Source organism: Natrix helvetica, assembly GCF_964273705.1.
Source record: "Natrix helvetica genome assembly, chromosome: 1".
NCBI classification, from domain to species: Eukaryota; Metazoa; Chordata; class Lepidosauria; order Squamata; family Natricidae; genus Natrix; species Natrix helvetica.
The window spans coordinates 121,578,819-121,599,767 of NC_138548.1; the positions used below are offsets into that span (position 1 = coordinate 121,578,819).

The following is a 20,949-nucleotide window of genomic DNA, read 5'->3' on the forward strand; positions in this document are numbered from 1 at the left end:
GAATGCTGTAGATTTTTGGAGCAGACTAGTCTCCTAATTAAGGGTAGCGGTGGTAAGTCAACCAAATGTTTATTTAGAATTAGGCTCCACATATTCCAGCAGGGTTTTCCAATGAAAATCAACAGAATGATTGCCTGCAATGCATTGCAGTTTGTCCCTTGCAGCATTTCATCTCCCATTCTTGCTACTCCATGCATTCAAGGACAGTATGTGTCAAACAGTTTGTGTTTAAATTAAATCCTGGTACAAAATTACATTTTGTAAAGGATCACTCTGACCCAGTTCCATTTCTGAGGTTGATTTGCAATGGTGTTACAATTCTCTTAGACTCCGTTCCTGCTCAAGGAGATAGAGACTGAAGCCAAGGCAAATAAACTGCCCAGTTTTAGTTAGTGGTCAAGTTGCAGACTTTCCTAGTCTGGGAAAGTCAGTCACGCCTTCATCACTGTTAGATCAGGGCAATGAGAGGACAGACTCCAGACTGAAGGCAACAACAGCTCTTTATTATCAGACAAGTATGTACAATCCAGCAACTGCGAGGTCTGACAGCTCCCCTTTTATAGGGAGCTGTCAGGCCTCTCAACCAATCAGGTTAAACCTAGGCTCCCGCCTAAATGGAGGACTGGAGTGGAAACCACTGTAGCTTGTGTGGATAACTAACAATCACCCTGTTGGAATCACACATTCCTGCAGGTCTAATTCATTCTAAATAACTCCTCCAGTACTTTCCATTTAAGCTACATCTCTGCTATTCCAATTATTTTGTGAGTGCTGAAAACACCTGCTTGCCATAAAGTAGGTTGCTAAAAATGCTAAAGTAGCTGAGGTCCCAGCCAACTGTGTATACATTATGTTGTTTGCCTATCACTTGGGGTAATGCAACCATTCGGAAACTTGACTAAATCTGCTTATATGAGATGATAGTCTGCTGATACGTAAAGACTACATATATAAAACACAAATGTGACATTGGTTGATAATGTAGGCAGGTATTATATTAGCAGTGTTGCACATGATTGGAAAAAAAAGCTGGGGCAGTGGAGAGATCTGTGTAGTGCCAGACTACCGGTATATTTGTTTTTAAATTAAGTTCTAGTTTGATAGGGTCTATTTCTGTACACTTAAGACTACAGTCTAAACCTGCTGGTTTCCTACACTGTGGAGACTGACTGCGTAATATACTTCGTATCATTCTACTATTTTGTCCTTCATCTGATTTAATAGACCCAGTTTGCTTCTTTGCCCATTTTATTCTCACAGCAAACCTGTAAGATAGATCAGGCTAAAATATAACAACTGGTTTGAAAGTGCTAGTGACCTCATCCTTGCTTATTATCTGGGTGGGTTCGTATAAACACTACACTAAAATATACTGTAGTTCAGGGGTGTCCAAACTTGGGAACTTTAAGACTTGTGGACTTCAACTCCCAGAATTCCCCAGCCAGCCATGCTGGCTGGGGAATTCTGGGAGTTGAAGTCCACAAGTCTTAAAGTTCCCAAGTTTGGACACCCCTGCTGTAGTTGGGTTAGTTTATGGCTCAGTGCAGTTACCTGATGATTTAAGATGCTGCAGTGCCAGCCCAGGCAGCTGTATTTGTTCTGTAAATGATGAGTTATGATCATGATCATAAATCATGATTATAGCTCAATCATTGCATGTTTGAAACGAATCCCCAAGAAAAGGGGGTGACCACCTAGACAAAATGTTGCTACCCTGAAAAGAAATACATGAAGAGTTGAGTTTCAGTATATATTTTTCCTTTCCTTTCTTTCAAGCTGTAATGGCATGATTTAAAAACATGGTTCAAAACAGTAAGCAGATACATTTCTTTTGCTATGTATTGTGTGCTGTTGTGCTTTCCTCAAACAAGAAATGGCACAAAATCAGGCAACAGCTTGATTTTGTTTCCAACTGCTGCCTGGAAACCCCCAGGTGGCCAGAGGCATGATGACATGAGCAAGGTCTTTGCGGCAATAAAGTTGTTTACATTTAAGATGCCATAAATCTCCCTGGGGCTGTTGAAATCTTATTCAGAGAATCTGCTTTTTAAAGTTAATCTAATTCTTAAAGCAGAAGCACTTTATTTCCTAGGTTTATGTGGGAGCCTGGGAAAAAATCAGACAGCTTTAATAAATTGCAGAGGTTATGCATTTGCATAAGGCCTAAACCACTCCAAAAATCAGTTTTGGAACATGCAAACAATGCTGTTGCTGCTTTCTCTTTTTAGCCCCATTGTGAGTGGTCTTCTGTAGCCTCTCCAGCAAACAAGGAATAGCAGTGAGATGGAAATGCTCCCTTTTTCTTGTAAGGTGTAGCGGCTGAGGACAGCATCTTTAACGTGAAACCTGGAAACACCCAGTCCAAAAAACTGATCTTACCAGTCCTGTTTTGAGTATAAATTACCACTCAGAGGAAGGGCCGGAGTGCAGATTTAACATGTGGTTTTAGGCCTAAGAAGGACTCAAACACATATGGAAGGTTCAGAGGAAGTTTCACCAAGGGGCTGAGAATTAAGTCTTCCAAAGAGAGATTGAAAAACTGGTTATGTTGAGCCAAAAAGAAAAAGAAATCTGAGTATGGAGGAGTTATCAATGTTTTTTTAGTTCCAGGAAGGAGGGTGGAGGATATGTAGAAGAAGGATGTGACTTGTTCTTTACTATCCCCAAAGGCAGGATATGAAAAAATGACCTTCTGGCTACTTTCTCAGGAGGACTCTGCCCCAGTTGAAAAGCAGAGTTGTGATCCTATCAAACTGGCTCAGGAGAACTCAGTTTTATTATTTCCAACTCAGCTGCAGTACATTTGAAATAAAGCAAAGGTTTAAATATTTCCAAGATTCCCAATCTTGACGTGTATGCATTTCTCAACAAACTGGAGGCATTCTGGCAATCAGTAATCATCTCTTTCCTTTTTCTATTCTAGGTTCAACCTGGCCAACACTTTTCTTTCCATTTTTCTAACTTCTACTTAACTACAAAGTCAACTCTTTTTATCTGCTTAAGTGAAATGCTTGATCCTTCCCTGTCACAAACAATACAAATTTTAGGAAGGCCTTCTTACTGACAGCAGGGTTCAATTAGTGCTGAAACAAAGTGGTTTTTGCTAAGTCAAGAGCTCTTTCATTTTCCAGGAACGACAACTTTGGCTTTTCCTTCCCTATTGCTAGATGACCTGCCATTGGCTTCATAGATGCTGAAACAGATATTTTGAGAACAAGGAATGAAAATTGCTCTCCTGTTCCAGCTGCCCTAAGTCCTGAAGCAACAATATGTTCAAGGGAAGTAAATTTAGATTTATAAAGCCAGGCATCAATAGGCTCAACTACTAAGCAGAGAAGCTGTCATGGGATTAAAGATACTCAGAGATGATCCTGATATAAATTGCAAAGTGCATGTGGGAGTGCCCTAGATTAGAATGATTTGTGTGTGTGGTTTCTAATACTGTAATTCTACAGAATCTGAGTGAAGAGTGTTGTAAGAAGAGGAAAAGTAATTTGACATGTTTCCATCTTGGGATGTTAGGGGAGATTGGGGAAGGTTACACTTTTGCTCCCAATCCTCACCACTGTAAAGCAAGCAGGTTTGAAAAATGATCACAGATCATTTTCAAGTTAACTTTGAGCCGTTGGAGAGGGACCCAAGTGAGAAATAAAGGAAGACTCTGAAAAGCTTCAAAAGCATTGTGTTCTGTGGTTTTCTTCACTTCTGGGCCATGAAATGCTGAAAACAAGGAGTGAGGATTGCTGCTTGCCAAACGTTCCTGCAGGAATAGAAATCTGTTCACCCACAAAAGAGCCCTCACACTGCTAGCCTACTGCTTCCCTCTTGTCCATTGTTGGAGAAGGAATTGACAAGCTATTTCTTAATTTCATGCCCATTCATTTTGTCTGAACTACTGAGGAGATTCGAGGCTATCGAGGAAGCTTTCCCCTTGCAGAATTTGAAACAGAAAGAATCAGGAGGAGAGGTAAATAATTATAAGAGGTGGAATATAAACTCAGCAGGAACTTTGCTATTTACAATACATATTGAACTGCCTTCAGTTCAGTTTACTAAATTTGCATTTAGAAAGGCAAATGGGCTTTAGAAACACTAACAGTACGATCAACGTTTAGAGAAATGGACTGGATAAAAAGGAACAAGGGCACTAGTTGAGAATGTGGACAGATGTGGATGGTTACTTCAAATTTCCTTTAGATCAGAAACTTTTTGCTCTCATGCTTCCATTTATCAATGTACACAAATGACAAAAAAGTAGCAATCCAAACACCAAATTGAACACAAGGAATGAAAACAATACAATGAAACTTTGGGAAAGGTGGGTTTGTTGCAACAATGTTCAACTAAATGGTTCTTTACATTTTCCCTGGATTCTGTCTGTACCTCTCCAAGGGAGGCTTACCTCACAGTTTGGGAAACACTGCTCTAGACATTGAAATTTGGACAATAAACATGTTCAGGTTCTTTGTTGACTTTAGTAGGACTAGGAAAATAGCAACAATGGTCTCTGAAAGAAACAAAAATACAAATCATGCTTTAATCATGATTTGTTGGGTTTACTTGAGAAGTTAAGGCAAGGCTAGGCAACATTTTTTTAGCTTAAAGCACCAACTTAAACTTCAAGTTGGTTGGCAGTCCATAAGATACATTCTGATGATTAAGGAACATCTCTAGAAAGGGCAGGACTAAATATGTGTTTGGTTTGGTTTGGGGTTTTTGTTGCCTGGGAGAATGAGCAAGATGGCAGTAAGGTAAAGGTAAAGGTTCCCCTCGTACATATAGTATGTGCTAATCATTTCCTACACTGAGGGGTGGGGTGCTCATCTCGGTTTCAAAGCCGAAGAACCAGTGCTGTCGGAAGACATCTCCATGGTCAGGTGGCCGGCATTACTAAACGCCGAAGGCGCACAGAACGCTGTTACCTTCCCACCAAGGTGGTCCCTATTTTTCTACTTGCATTTTACATGCTTTCAAACTGCTTGGCTGGCAGAAGCTGGGACAAGTAAAGTGCGCTCACTCGGTTATGCGGCGCTAGGGATTCGAACCGCCGAACTGCCGACCGATAGACAAGCTCAGCATCTTAGCCACTGAGTCACCGCATGCCAAGATGGCAGTAGAAGACTTCAATTCACAGCTGCTTTGCAGATGCTTTTCATTCTCACTTTATTTTATAGCTTTTACCTGGAAATCTTACTGCTGGGAGTTGCATCTCATAGCCAATACATTTTGTAGTCAAAGCTAACCCATGAGGTGGACAGTTGCATTTATTAAATTTTAGGTAGCCTAAATTTAAACTATACTGTTCAAATTGTCCTCAAATCATCATCTTGGCTATTTCCATTTTATTAGCAACTAGGTATTCCTATCTGTCATACATGTAGAAATATTTTTGTTTTCTTTATTTTTGTTCCATTATTACTTTATCTTGAAATTCACACATGGAGTTGATTCGCAGCACAACTGGTTAATGCTGGCTCTACCACTGGATTTTCATCTCAATTGTGTGGACCTGCCTTGGTACTTGCTGAAGCAGGAGTGGGGAAGTACCGGTACGTCAACTTTACAATCTGTGGACTTCAAGAATTCCTGAGCCAGCCACTCAAGTCCACAGATTGCAAAGTTGCCATAATTGCCCACTGCCTGCTAGAGGTACAGAAGAAGGTATTAGTGACCTATTCCTAACCTATCTTTTTTGTCATCTCTGTACCCCTCACCCATCTCCCTTTCAACATTCTTTGACCTTACTAATCCGTAACCCTTCTCTCTGCATCAAAACAAATGGAAACAAATTATCTCCTAATCTGCGGTTGCGTTTTACCTATACCCTGCTTTGCATCCAAAGGCTGCCATGGAAATGCAAAAAAAAAAAAATCCCAGGGAAGTTAAAACTAGGATAATGTCATGTATGGCCCTGCAACAGGCCTGAAAAACAACAGGAAATTAAGGTCAAGAAGTTGCATTGTTTGTTGCCCTCCCTTTAGAGAGATTCAAGAGTAATCAGCCTTTCCCCCAAATGTTTCTGAAGCAGATTTAATAGCAGTACTAAAGTCTTATTGATTTTAAGGCATTCTTAAGTCATTCTGGCTCAACTGTAGGGACCAGAGGGCTAAGAGATAGGACTGGGGATAGAAACCAATTCTTGAAGCATTCACACAGGTTTTACAAAGGCAACAAAAATCAGGAACCATGAATGGTGGTTGGGGGTGGGGACCAGTGATCACTATTACCTCATTACTCATGAGGTAGTAGTGATCACTGGGTACCGCCCACCCCCAATTCAGTTGAAACTTTTTTAGCTTCTGTGTATAAAGTAAAATGCATAATATATTTGTAGGAGATGACCAGGCTGAGCCTGGGGGACATGTCATCAGTCCTGAGTCCCTATGCCAGGGGTGTCCAAACTTGGCAACTTTAAGACTTGTGGACTTCAACTCCCAGAATTCCCCAGCCAGCAGAGCTGGCTGGGGAATTCTGGGAGTTGAAGTCCACAAGTCTTAAAGTTGCCAAGTTTGGACACCCCTGGCCTATGCACTCACAAGACATCTAAGTACCTTAGTGTTGTGTCCCATGAATCCAAGGAATATGCAGACCCAGGCTTGGCTGTCTGCCACGACTAAATTACAGAGATAAAGGCACCCCTTGGCTGGGAGCCTAGAAAGTTCTGTTCACAAACACAAGATAACACTTAACAGAAGGCTTTCGCAATGGCTTGAATATGGACTGTTGTCTCCTGCAAAGATCCCCCTCCCTTCGCTCCACTTATAAACTCTTTGGGAGGGGCCACACCCTTAACCAGCTGTCCCTACTTCTTTCTATAACGTCTTCTCCATAGCTGTTCCTGTCTCCGATCAATTCGACCTCTACGTACATCAAGGACAACCTCCCTCTGTTCCTCCTCATTGCTCTCTGACTCAGATGCCACTTGATGGCCAACAGGCTTCTCTAGTTCCTGCTCTGACTCCAAACACCCTCCAGAGTCTTCCTCATCCTCCAGAGCAGTCCCACAATGGTCTGAGCTGTCAGAGTCCACCAACAGCTCAACCGGCCGCTGCTGTGCCACAACCCTTAGCTACCTTTGACTGTTCATAGTTCAGATTCTTTTTTTAATACAATAATACAATAGTAGAGTTGGAAGGGACCTTGGAGGTCTTCTAGTCCAACCCCCTGCCTAGGCAGGAAACCCTATACCGTTCCAGACAAATGGCTATCCAACATCTTCTTAAAGACCTCCAGTGTTGGGGCATTCACAACTTCTGGAGGCAAGCTGTTCCACTGATTAATTGTTCTAACTGTCAGGAAGTTTCTCTTCAGTTCTAAGTTGCTTCTCTCCTTGATTAGTTTCCACCCATTGCTTCTTGTTCTACCCTCAGGTGCTTTGGAGAATAGTTTGACTCCCTCCCTCCCTGAGATATTGGAACACTGCTATCATGTCTCCCCTAGTCCTTCTTTTCATTAAACTAGACATACCCAGTTCCTGCAACCGTTCTTCATATGTTTTAGTCTCCAGTCCCCTAATCATCTTTGTTGCTCTTCTCTGCACTCTTTCTAGAGTCTCCACATCTTTTTTACATCGTGGCGACCAGAACTGAATGCAGTATGCAGTATTTTTCCCACAGTATCTTTTTTAAATATTATTTTTATTAAATATAAAATTATATTAAATATAAATGTTTTTTTAATTAAAAATAAAATTATATAATTTTCCAGGCCATTTTTGGGCCATTTTCAGGCTGTTTTGGGGGGAGATTTTGGTCAGAAAATGGCCCAAAAAACAGCCTGAGAACAACCCAAAAAAACAGCCTGCTTTTTGGGCATTTTCAGGCCATTTTTTACCTGACAAATGATCGAAAACACCCTGAAAAACAGGCGGGGGCAGGGCCAACCGGTGGTCTGATTTGTTGGTTCTACGAACAGCACAGAAATCACTGGTTCTGGCGAACGGGTCTGTAATGGCAGCAGCCCACCTCTGTTTATACCCATTTGAACCGCCTGGATCTCCTGATTTCCTTGGCACTTGACATTATGATTAAGCAGTTCAGCCTTTATTCCATCTTTTCACAAAACAGAACTTCTCACAAGATTGAGAAATATAAGTCTATTGAGGGGGGTTAACAATCTCTCTCGGAAATCTCAAGACTACTTAGGGCTGGAGTTGACAGAGAGTGTTGCAATTATGCACGCAACTTCTAGGGCTGTATCTCTCAGAGTCTCCCCAATACACAAGCAGTAATCCTATTAACTATCCTATTATCTTTAATTCAATCACATTTTGTTTTAGTTCAGGCTTTAACTGCTTTTGGGAATACGATCTGTGATGTGAATAAGGTTGTACTTAGTGACAAAGTCATAAAATGGATACCACAGAAAATGTGAAGAGTGATTTCACAGTAGCCAGAGTCAATTAAGCTTGGGCTGGTTCTAATCAGAAATGCTCCACCAAAAAAATAAACAAATAAAATCCATAGTATGTCCTTTCCATAGAAGATGGATTTTCTTCTTGTAGAATTGGTGTGTGTGCCATGTATAAATTCAATATTAATGTCCTCCCTGAGGACATTCAATATTCTACCAGAGAAAACAACCACCCCAGTGCTCGATCCAATTTCTGCCAATTGTATTAGCCCTGGATATTCAGATATTCTTCACAAAGAAAACAGAAACTTGGCCCCAAGGAGAACTCACCGCAATCTGCTGTAGCAGTTGACAAAAATCAACACTAGTATTGCATTGAGTGTATTGGAAACGGGAGTTGTAGAACTAATCAATCAAATAGAAAATATTGACCATAGCTACTTACCACAATGCAGATAATGTAGATGACAAGGCATGCTTTCACCTGAAAGAAAAGAATTCATGCTGACACCTTTAGGGGAAAAGTGAAGTGAAATAGCACAGGGAGCTCTTTAGAAAAAATATTAAATGGTAATGCTCCTGCAGGCAGTCCTCGACCTACAACAGTTCATTTAATGATCTTTCAAGGTTGTAACAGCACTGAAAAAAGTGGCTTATGACCGTTTTTCACACTGCGGCATCACAATGATCATGTCATCAAAATTCAGATGCTTGGCAATTCACTCATATTTATGACGATTGGGGCTCCCCTTTGGTGAAGTTCTGACAAGAGAAGTCGATGAGGGAGACAGATTTAATTAACCTTGTTACTAACTGAACAACTGCAGTGATTTGCTTATCAACTGTGGCAGGAAAGGTCAAAAAATGTGGCAAAATTCACTTACCAGCAGTCTCACTTACCAACAAAAATTTGGGGCTCAATTGTGGTTGTAGGTTGAGGACTGCCAGTATTCACCCTACTATGGTTCAGTACCACATGCTTCTCCAAGTTTTACATTAAGCTCATATCCTCTTTCTCTCATTCCTAGCCCGAACTCTGGGCTCAGCCCAAGTTCATATTTAACTGTTGCCCTTTTAAAGCAATGATTTCCATCTTCTCTTGATACAAGTCTCATTTTATGACTAACTCATGGACCAGTTGGTAATGGGGCATCCGGGAACTGAGAACAGTCCAACTCTGGATGCTGTTGCAAGCGAGCCCCTTCCTAACTCTGGGGACACCGCCCTGCAGTGGTATTTCGGCTCTGGCAGCAGGGGAGACCAGACTTCTAGATGCAACAGAGGCTTCTGCTTGAGTAAGATTTTACTACCCTTTGCCAAGTGCTAAACATAGCTTTCTTACGTGTACAGAAATAGTTTTGCTAGACTTCTTTTTTAAACCAATGTTTAGGAAAACAACTAGTGGCCTCTGGAGGGAAGCTTCGCGAATGCAGTGGAGATCCATCCCTCACTTCACCCTGCACCCTTTTCCAGCAGCCTTTTCCTGATGCAGTCCTGGCAAACTCTCTGTGCCAGGGATAAATTCAGCTGGACAACTTCCTTTGCCTGAATGTTCCCATCTCTGCCACTACACCTTAAAGAGAGTAATCCACCCACCATTGTCCTTAAAATGTCTCATATTAGATTTCTGAGGAGAATTCCTCTGGCTGTCCTGTAATTGAAGCAAAATAGAGCTTTGCTGTCAGAGCAGCACAAATTATGCTGGCATACTTGTTGGCTGACTCAGGGACTGGAGGAATACACATCGACTAGGCCCTACATTTCTATTGCAAGGCCAAGGAAGAAACGTCATGCTATTTGGCTGACTGAGATTAGAAAGCGAATTGAGATAAAATGTGAAAATAGATCAGTAGACAGGCTGCAGAACTACCACGGGAGCTTCTGAACAGCAGCCAGCAATATCTCCCTCCAAAGAAATTGATAAAGTGACAGGAGGAGGAAATATGAATCACGTAGGAGGTGGAACCATTTCAGTATCATGAGAACTATCAATGTATCTGAAAATCCCCACTCTCTAAGGAGGAGCAAAGGGGACTTATAGGTGATTGGACAATGTCCAGTCAAAAGACATTGTTGTCACTGCGTTAAATGTTTGCTAGCCTGAACTGATAAGCTGAACTGAAAGAGTTACTGCGCAGGTCATAAGCCTTATCTGACAATGATTTATTGCGCATGCTTAACATGTTTATTACATCACACATTCCAGAGACTTCTTCCCTTTTGATCTTTGTCCATCTGCCAGGAAGCTGGTAGACAAAACTGCTCTTGCCAAAATGTAACAATTAGATAGATTTGTTTTATTTTCTATTTCTTATTTTTGTATTAAAAGTTTTGTTTCTCATTAGAATATGTTTCCGGGATTTTATTTTATTTTTCGCACCTTGAAGATATGCCTGTTTGGAAAAAGCCGCGATCTAAGACCTCATCTAGTTCAGGGTGAAATATTTTCCCCTGACAATTGTACTGTTCTTCTCTTCTTTAATGAAGTTACCGAGACACAGTAAGAGCAGAGAGAAGATAACATGAAATATCTTGAAGGACTACTGGAAAACAATGGCTGATTACCCTGTAACCTTCAATGAACAAGACCAATACGTTTTGATCAACATGACTGGAATTGGCCTCCCTTGCCTTCTCACATACTTACTCCTCACATACTTAGCAAGTTCAGGCTTTTGGCTTTGTCTGCAGCAAGGGTGAGGATACCTGCCAGAAACAGCTGGAGACAAAGAATGAAAAGAATAAGAATGTGATTGATTCAAGATCCCTATGCAAAATCGAACACTGACTTCAGAATAGCTGACAAGTTGCTACCTCACTTCAAAGATCTAAATGAGAACATCTATCTTCTTATTAGGACAGCCAGTTTGGTATAATAGTTAAGGCATCAGGCTAGAAACTGGGAGATTGTGAGTTCTAGCCCCACCTAGGGTACGAAGACCAGTCATTCACTCTCAGCTCTAGGAAGGAGGGAATGGCCAACAATGTCTGAAAAAACAGTCACCAAGAAAATTGAAAATTGGGGGAACCTCTCCAGATGGTCTTTGAGAATCAGACATGATTAAACAGAATTTTTTTTAAAAAAACATCTTCTTACCATACATTTATATGGATGGACAATCCTGGTGACAACTTCCCAACAATTTCTAGCACTTAAAAAGATGAAAATAAAATAAAAAATGCAGATGCAGTGGAATACTGGAGTTTGGGGAGAAGGCAGGACACATGGTTAAGAATTCTCTTCTTACCACCCCTCCCAATTCCTGGGGATGTCCGTTTTTTTAAAATAAAAATAATCTTTGAAGAAGTACATGAAACCTGAAGTACAGACAGGGGTCTAAGCAGAGAACTGATGTATCAGGATATCTGCAGATTCTGATCCCCCCCCCCCCAAAAAAAAAAAATCAAGATGGCGGTTACAACAATAGAATCAAAGACCTGCCAAATTGCCATCTTTTTTGACCAGAACATGGGAGAATGGAAGCAAATTTTTGCAGTTGTCACCTTGGAAGGAAGGCTGAGCTGGCCTGGTTCTTGTCATGATCTCAGAATGTTCAGGTTCCTATTCAGGAAGAACAGTAACACACTATTTGGAAAGTAAATCCAAAGACTTAGGAAATAAAAACAGCAGCCTGGGAGTTGGAGTCGCCTCCCATTATGGAGGTAGGAGGTTGAAAGGCTTCAAGCAGTTCAGGGGGTGAGCACATAAAACCAGACGGCTGTTCTTCATTCCTGAACAGCTTGGCATTTCACTGTTATGATTAGCTACTTATTTATATTGCATTTATTTGCACTCTACTACTCCATGCTCGTTGAGGAGGAAGAGTGGTAGGTAACATTATAAATCCTAGTTGTGGTTCACATTTACATATTTTATTGGTTAAGTATAACAACTAGAAGATAAAATGAAACACACCCCAAAATATAATGTTGCTAATGTAATAAAAATAATTAATAAGTAATTAAATGAGTGAGATTTAAAGAAATAAAAGATACACCTATAGAGTATTATACCCAGCTAGTTCAGCCTTTAACATATTATTAAATCTCGTCATTTAGATGATCTATTGCTCTATCCCTTTTCTCAGTTTTAATTCAATATATTATTTTAGTACAATGACTATATTTATAATGTACACATAATCTATATTACATATTTAAAATAATTTCAGGAGACAACCAGGCTGAGACCAAGGTCAAATGCCAAGGTCATCAGTTTGGAATCCATAAGAGACCTAAGTCCAGTCCCTGACCTTGAAGTCCACTGAACCTTGTCTGCCACCAATTCCCCTTGACCATTAGTAGATCAGAATCTTGTGTATAAATAGCATGAAATAAACGTGTAGTACTTTTGAACTCTTATCTTGGTCCATGACTTATTGCACCTGACAATAATATATATAATTTACATTTATGTAATATAATAAGGATTCTTATCATTCTGTTATTTAGATACCTTAAGATAGAATTTCTCAACCTTGGCAACTTTAAGATGGGTGGACTTCAACTCCCAGAATTCCCTAGCCAGCCATGGGAGTTAAAGTCCAGTAGTCTTAATGTTGCCAAGGTTGGGAAATGCTTGCCATTGTGGATATTAATGTCACAAGCGTACTTGTGTATTTATTTATCATGTCCAAATACAATCCTGTGAATTATTCCCTCCCCTTGGAAGACTAGAAACAAGAGAAGTTACTGCATCTTAGTTGTAAAGCAACTGTCCGGCTAATTCGATACTATCCCCTCCGCTTGCTGGCCAAAGTCTCAGGAGTCTTTCTCATCATATGCTACCTGAACTGTTTCCCAGGGGCAGCAGGATTGAAAATGGGGCCTTTGCTTGCAAATGTTATGGGGGAGAAGAATGAATTGAGGACCATCCTGGTTGGACTGCAAGACCCCAGCTGTCTGTCTCTACTCTCATAAATTGAAATACGGTTGCATGTGTTTTACATCAGGGGTCCCCAACCTTTTTGGTACTGTGGACCGGTGGTTGAGGTGGCAACTTCAGTGGTTTTGGTGGTTGAGGTGGGAATGGTTTTGAGTGCAACGTAAATCCCATGCGTGGGCAAATGAGGTTTCATGCATTGTTCCCAGACCCAGGGATGGGGGTGTCGGGGACCTCTGTTTTACATGATGCACAGATGAAAAATTGTAGAAAAGCCAAATGGGAGGCAGTCAAAGTTTTAGCTTAGAAACAACACTTCAGTCTAGCTGCTCGGAAAGGTAAGGAAAGCTTTAGAAAAAAATGCTATTTTATTTTAACTCACGATAACTGAGGTTGGGAAACTCCACATATAGTTTTCAAGGTTGTTGCATTAAAGATCCTTCACCGAAATCTGTGTCATTGTTGCTTTCTTGGTCTTGCTATCTTACCTGTGTTCGTGTGTGTGCACGTCTGTGTGTGAATGCATATGCATGTACTTTGAGTCAGTATTTGACTCCTGGTGACTGCTTGAACAGGTCACTGCAGTTTTCCTGGCAAAATTTTTCAGAAATAGTTTGTTATTGCCTGCTTCCTAAGGCAGAGAGGGAGGGAGGGAGAGATCAACTGGCCCAAGGCCACTCAGCTGACCTGGGGAACTCTCAACCACTTGGGGTTTAGCCTTAGAGTCTTAGCTACTATACCATACTTGTTAGATATTAACATATATTGGGATAAGTCTTCCCTCTGGTCCGCTCCTACAGCGGGAAACAGGTATCCCTCTGATTGGTCGAGGGGCGTGCCCAATCCCTATAAAAGGGGAACCCTCCGACTACCAAACAAGCTGGATCACTATTACTACTAATAAAGAGCTGTTAAGTCACTTCGCGTCCGCAGTCTGTCTCTCGTTGCCCAGATCTAACATTGGCGACGAAGGTGGGATCGAGAGACAGATAGGACGAAGAACGCTACCTCCAGAATCTCCGGATTTGATCCAGCCCAGGAATTCGGCAGCAATTCCGACAGCCATCTCAGATCACCGCAGCGCGGCAAATTCAAACAGAGAAGATGGCGATGCATGCTCCCCCCGCTCCTTTCGACCCAGCAAACGACGAATGGGAAGCCTTCATGATTCGTTTCGAGTGTTTCCTCGAAGCGAACGAATACACGGGGATCACCGATGCGAGGAAGAAAAACATCTTCCTCGGCTACTGCGGAAAAGAAGTCTTCAATACGGCCAGAGACCTCACCGCGCCTACTCCAATACAAGCAGTATCGTGGACAACGTTGCAACAGACTCTGCAAACTCACTACGCGCCAAAACCTTCCCGCCATGTCTGCCGCAAAGAATTCAACATGAGGACTCAGAAGGCGGGAGAATCCATTAATCAATATGTTGCAGCCCTACGAAAAGCAGCAGCTCACTGCGAATACAGGGATCTGGAAGAACACATCTTAGAGCAACTCATCTGTGGGTTAAGAGACATTTCGCTGCAAAAGAAGCTGTTGGCAAACCCGAATTTAACCCTACAGACAGCGTTAAACGAAGCAAGAGCGTCAGAATCAGCGGAGAAATCATCTGTGACCATACAACGAGGGGCCAACATAAACCAGCCAGCAGCAAGGCAAACCAGAGTGCACTACGAGGACGCAAGCCCTGACTACGAGAATCCCGAGTTCGAGGACAGTCACCTGATGCAGAGCAGTCACTTGAGGCCTGGGGGGAGACCGGATCCCGTTTGCCGCCCTGCGCAAGTTGCGGAGGGAATCACCCCAGGTCTACTTGTAGGTTCAGGAACGTTGTTTGTTCGCATTGCAACAAACTTGGGCACATCGCACGAGTGTGCCGGAGCGGAGTCCCTGCCTCACGGCAGCCACCCATGTACCGCCAACAGAAGCCCAACCCAGGGGCTTGGCGAAATCAAAAAGGGCGCCCAGAGAGAAATCCACAAGTGTTTACCCAGAGAGAACATTTCCAAAGAGCTGAACGAGCGTATCCCCAGAGAGATTACTCACAAGGAGTTGAGCGAGCGTATCCCCAGAGAGAATACACACAAAGAGCTGAACGAGCGTTCTATCAAGACGCTCAACGAGAGTATTTTCAGGATGTAGACGATGAGATAGAGTTGACCCAGAGAGAGGAGTTGCGAACGTATCTCACCACAATACATCAAGTCCGCCCTAAGCGGCCCAAAAGGCTGAGAGTCACAGTCCTCTTGGAGGGCTCACCCTGCGAGCTAGAAGTCGACACAGGATCGACCCTGACGATCATTTCATGGGCATCCATGAAACAGGCTATCCCTAGCCTCAGAAAGAGCCAACTACACGCTCCAGACGTCCTGCTACGAGACTACCAGGGGAACCAAGTCCCCATCGTGGGCCAAGGCACATTCCACATCCGTTTCAAGGACATCGAAGCCCAGCTGCCCGTGACCATCGCCAGCGCGCCATTGCAGAACCTTCTGGGACTTGATTGGTTTGAAGCCCTGGGGTTAGAAGTCACCGGGATCAACGCCGTAAGAAACAGCAGCGCTGAACAGATTTTTAAGGAATTCGAGGATGTGTTCAGCCCCGGTCTTGGTAAGTATGTGGGTAAACCAATATCATTCAATTTAGACCCTAAAGTGGCGCCAATCCGACTTAAACCGAGACGAGTGCCTTTTGCACTCCGCCCTAAAATAGACAAAGAGATAGATAAGTTAGTGGAGCAAGGAATCCTTGAGCCGGTAGATCACGCGCGCTGGGAAACGCCCATCGTGACCCCAGTCAAGCCAGACGGATCAGTCCGCATCTGTGCGGACTATAAGTGCACAATTAATGTCGCGCTACAACAGAGCGCATATCCTGTGCCAGTAGTACAGCACTTATTGCACTCGTTGGGGCCAGGAAAGGTATTTGCAAAGTTAGACATGGCACAAGCTTACCAGCAACTGCCAGTTGATAGCGCCACAGCGGAGGCCCAAACGATAGTGACGCATAGAGGAGCATTCAAATGCAACCGGCTACAATTCGGCGTTAGCATTGCCCCAGGATTGTTCCAGAGCGTTATGGAACGACTGTTGCAAGGGATACCAGGAGTCGTCCCCTATTTTGACGACATCTTGGTGTCAGCTGCAAACGAGGAGCAATTAAACAAAAGAGTCAGATCTGTTTTGGCCAGAATCAGAGAAAAGGGTCTCCGCCTTAAAAAAGAAAAATGCCAAATTAACGTGCCTAGCGTAGAATTCCTGGGTTATAGAATCGATGGTCAGGGAATACACCCCACTTCAAAGAAAATTAAGGCGATCCAGGACGCCCCCACACCACGAAATCAGACCGAGTTGCAGGCCTTCCTCGGATTACTTAACTTCTACAGCGTTTTTCTGAGACAGAAGGCGACCGTTGCTGAGCCACTACACCGTCTACTCCAGAGGAACGCACCATGGAAATGGGGACGATCCGAAGCTGCAGCTTTCGCCGGAGTAAAGCGTCTACTCACCACTGACTCATTGCTTGTTCAATACAGCCAGACCCTACCGCTGGTATTGACCTGCGACGCATCACCTTTCGGAGTTGGAGCAGTCCTCAGCCACAGGATGCCCGACGGAAAAGAAGCACCCATCGCGTTCTACTCCAGAACTCTTTCATCGGCCGAAAGAAATTACAGCCAAATGGACAGGGAAGCGCTGGCTGCCGTCGCGGGAGTAAAGCGTTTCCACGAATACCTCTACGGCTGCGATTTTGAACTGATCACAGATCATAAACCGCTGTTGGGACTTTTGGCGGGAAACCGCCCCACTCCGGTCTCCCTTTCTCCTCGCATGACCAGGTGGACTGTTTTCCTGGCTGCATATTCATACAAATTGATACATCGACCGGGCTCCACTCTTGGACACGCAGACGCACTCAGCCGTTGCCCATTACCTGACATTCTGCCAGACCCCACTCCAGAAGTACCGGTATTGCTCATTGACTGTTTGGATTCGGGACCGGTTTCTTCCTACGATGTTGCAAGGTTCTCCTCTAAAGACAATTTAATAAAGCAAGTTCAAACTTGGGTTTGGAGGGGGTGGCCAAAGGGAAATGTGGGCCCGGAATTCAAAATGTTTTGGTCGAAACGGGACGAGCTCTCAGTACTACAAGGATGTTTGTTGTGGGGGGATCGAGTTGTTATTCCGCAGGCTTTACGTAAAAATGTATTAGATGCTTTACATATGGGTCATCCGGGGATTGTTAGAATGAAGGCGTTAGCAAGAAGTTACGTGTGGTGGCCAAACATGGACAAAGAAATAGAGGAGTGGGTGGCCACTTGTGACCCATGCCAGGAATCGAGACCAGCACCCCCGGAAGCGCCCGCCACAGAATGGGAGAAACCCAAAGCACCCTGGTCGCGAATACACATCGATTTCGCAGGGCCATTCCAAGGTCAGACTTTCCTTATAGTTGTGGATGCATACTCAAAGTGGCTAGATGTAGTCCTAATGACTTCAACCACGGCAGAGGCAGTCATAAAGGTTCTACGGTGACTCTTCGCCACCCATGGCCTGCCAGATCTCCTCGTATCCGATAACGGGCCCCAATTCACGGCCATGCACTTTGAAACATTTTTAGCAGGGTTGGGAATCCGGCATGCCCTCATCGCGCCATTCCATCCGGCATCAAACGGACAGGCGGAGAGAATGGTGCGATTCGCAAAAGAGGCCCTCGCCAGGATGGGTCCAGGTGATTGGCAAACACGCATTGACCATTACCTCCTCATTCAACACATTACCCCGAGCGCAACGACGGGTAGGAGCCCCGCTGAACTACTCATGGGCCGTCGCCTACGGTCTCACCTAGACCGGCTCCACCCGAATTACTCTGCCACGGCTCCCCCAGACTCTACAAGTAAGGTCCGGTCTTTCAGAGTAGGGGATTCAGTATACGCTCACAACTACACGGGGGGAACATTATGGATGCCGGCAAAGGTCATAGGCATCACGGGTCCACGATCGTATTTGCTAGAGCTAGAAGATGGGCGGAATTGGAAAAGGCACATCGATCAACTGCGGGGTCGCCTAGCAAACTACAACCTTAGAAATGAAGGCGAAAGTTTCCTGTCTATGGAAAGTCAGCCACAAGAAAACCCCAGCATAGGAAACAACGACGCCGGCGAGCCAAGCGTGGAACAAGACTACACACACGTAGCAGAGCAACCCCCAGACAGCGCAGCCGAGCAAACTCCTGAACGCCCGAGCAACGAAGGCACAAGACCTCCAGAACGGGAAATAGAAAAAGCACCCGATCCTGCAACTACTTCAAACCAACCCGCACCCAGTCCTGCAACCACTTCAAGCCAACCCGAACTACGACGTTCCTCCCGAGCAAGACAAACACCCACCTACCTAAAAGATTATGTTACCTACCGCAACGTCCCATCTAGGAGGGGAGGGGTGTTAGATATTAACATATATTGGGATAAGTCTTCCCTCTGGTCCGCTCCTACAGCGGGAAACAGGTATCCCTCTGATTGGTCGAGGGGCGTGCCCAATCCCTATAAAAGGGGAACCCTCCGACTACCAAACAAGCTGGATCACTATTACTACTAATAAAGAGCTGTTAAGTCACTTCGCGTCCGCAGTCTGTCTCTCGTTGCCCAGATCTAACAATACTGGCTGTTTGGCCAGCTTTGTGGGGTTTGAGAGATAAAGTTGTTGAAGTAAGGTCATGGAAAATGTAAAATATTGTTGCTGATTCAGAGACTGCAAAGAGCAGGAGAAGCAGAGGCTGGTGACTCACCACTGCAGCTGAACTGAAATGCGTGCCCAGCTCATCCCTATAAGCACAAGGGGACAGGAATAAGATGATTCCAAAAGCTGATTGGAGGAGCCCAATCATCAACAGGAATGCCTGCAAAGCAAAAGATAAACATGGTGGGTTTTTTTTTTTTATTTATTTTCCAAGTATAGAGAAAACATGGAGAAGAATGACAACTTATACCAGAAAGTGGATAGGGAATGGGATGCTCTCAAGGATATTCACAAAGAGCACTTTTGTATTAGCTGCACCCAGGAAATTTGGACAAGGACATACAATACTGGTAAGTTGTGTGAGGAATAACTTGTGTGTCCTTGAACCTCTAAAAGTCCCATGCCTAGTGCTTACCCCAAATAATGTGGAATGTCCCTGGAGGAATCTCTGCAGAAGACCTCCAGCTTCTGACATGGCAGCTTCACATGTCTGAGCAGGCTTTATTTATTTTAATGTAGATAGGAATAAAGGAATGAAATGATAAAAAAAATATCAAACACAGGATGAAGAAGCAAACTTCTTTGGTGTCTCTTCTTCAGGCAATTTTTACTCTGGATTTCTTTTGCCATTTTGAGATTGAAAAGCAATGACAAGCTACCAGGGGGCGGGGGAACAGAATGGAAAAGTGTGTTCAAATCTCAATAAGTTCATGGAATCTAATGACATACTTGATGCAGTCATTATTGAGGTATTATCCCTTGCTTCTCTATTTGGTTATAATTTTAGCTGCCTGAAAAACATTTTATTGGGGGGGGGGGGTTCATTAAGGTAAAAACAGAGCCCAGAAAACCAATGGGGCATATATTAGTCATGAATCTCATGGCTAACCTCTTATTTTCATGAGCTTCCTCAAGTCAACATGTAACCAGAATCACCTTGTGGGGGAGATGGATGGGATATAAATAAACAAACAAGCAAACAAACGTGACACTATTTCCCTGATTGTATTTTTTCTTTATAAGGGTGCTTTAATTCCACACATCCCTAAATCAAACATTAAGGTACCCTTTCATCCATACATGCAACTCTACTCTGTTTTCCATGATTTTAACTATAACACTAAATGGCTTCAGCTAAAGTTTCAATTTAAAGCTAAATATAACAATTAAAATATTTAAGAACAAAACAAAACAGAAAAGCCTTTAACACACAGATAGCCCAACTGCAACATGCAGCAATTGTCTAAATTCCAATGACAAATTTGGTGCAGTGGTTAAGGTGTTGACCTAGAAACCAGTAGATTGTGAGTTCTAGTCCAACCTTAGGCATGAAATCCAGCTGGGAGACTAAGGGCTAGTTATTCTTTCTCAGCCTAACCTACCATACCTCACAGGATTGCTGTTGTGGGAAAAGTAGGAGGAACAAGGAGTGTTAGGTATGTTCTTTGTCTTGGGTTTCTAATAAGATAATAAAGGCAGGATAAAAATGTAATAATTTTTTAAAAAAATTCATTGTATCAAACCTGCCACAGAAAAGGACGCTTCAGAAGATGTAACACAGAAGCTAGATGTGAATGTGAAATGTAGACATGGTTTGACCCCAAATGCACTCTGCTGCAGACTTAAAATATTCAGATGTGGCCAGCTCTCTGCACAATTTTGGCAACAGGAAGACTTTCCTTTCTAGCTAGCCTTCATGGAATTCCTGGCTTGCTTTGGCTATCTAATGATCTGCAGGAGAAATACTGGCCTAATTTTGTTGTGGCTCTAGGTCAGGGGTCCCCAGCCCCTGGTTTATAGACTGGCACTGGGCACCAGCATGCCAGAAACAGGGTCGCGCAAACAAGCAAAGCCCCAGCTGCGAGATGCAGGCAGCATGTGAAACCATGACCTCTCCAGTCCATGGAAAACCTCTCATCATGGAGACAAACCCTGGTGCCCAAAAGGTTGAGGTGGCCACCTCTCTAGATA

General features: G+C 43.4%; 1 protein-coding gene across 1 annotated transcript; it reads right to left on the reverse strand.

Annotated features, from left to right (window-relative positions):
* Positions 1 to 5,814: 5,814 nt before the first annotated feature.
* On the reverse strand, positions 5,815 to 19,453 carry LOC309390422 (uncharacterized protein; the record flags this gene model as incomplete). The annotated part of the gene is made up of 5 exons (XM_081949758.1): positions 5,815 to 5,922; positions 8,798 to 8,836; positions 11,015 to 11,071; positions 19,028 to 19,138; positions 19,394 to 19,453. The coding sequence occupies 5 exons, from the start codon at positions 19,451 to 19,453 to the stop codon at positions 5,815 to 5,817; spliced, it is 375 nt and encodes a 124-aa protein (XP_081805884.1).
* Between the last annotated feature and the right edge of the window lie 1,496 nt (positions 19,454 to 20,949).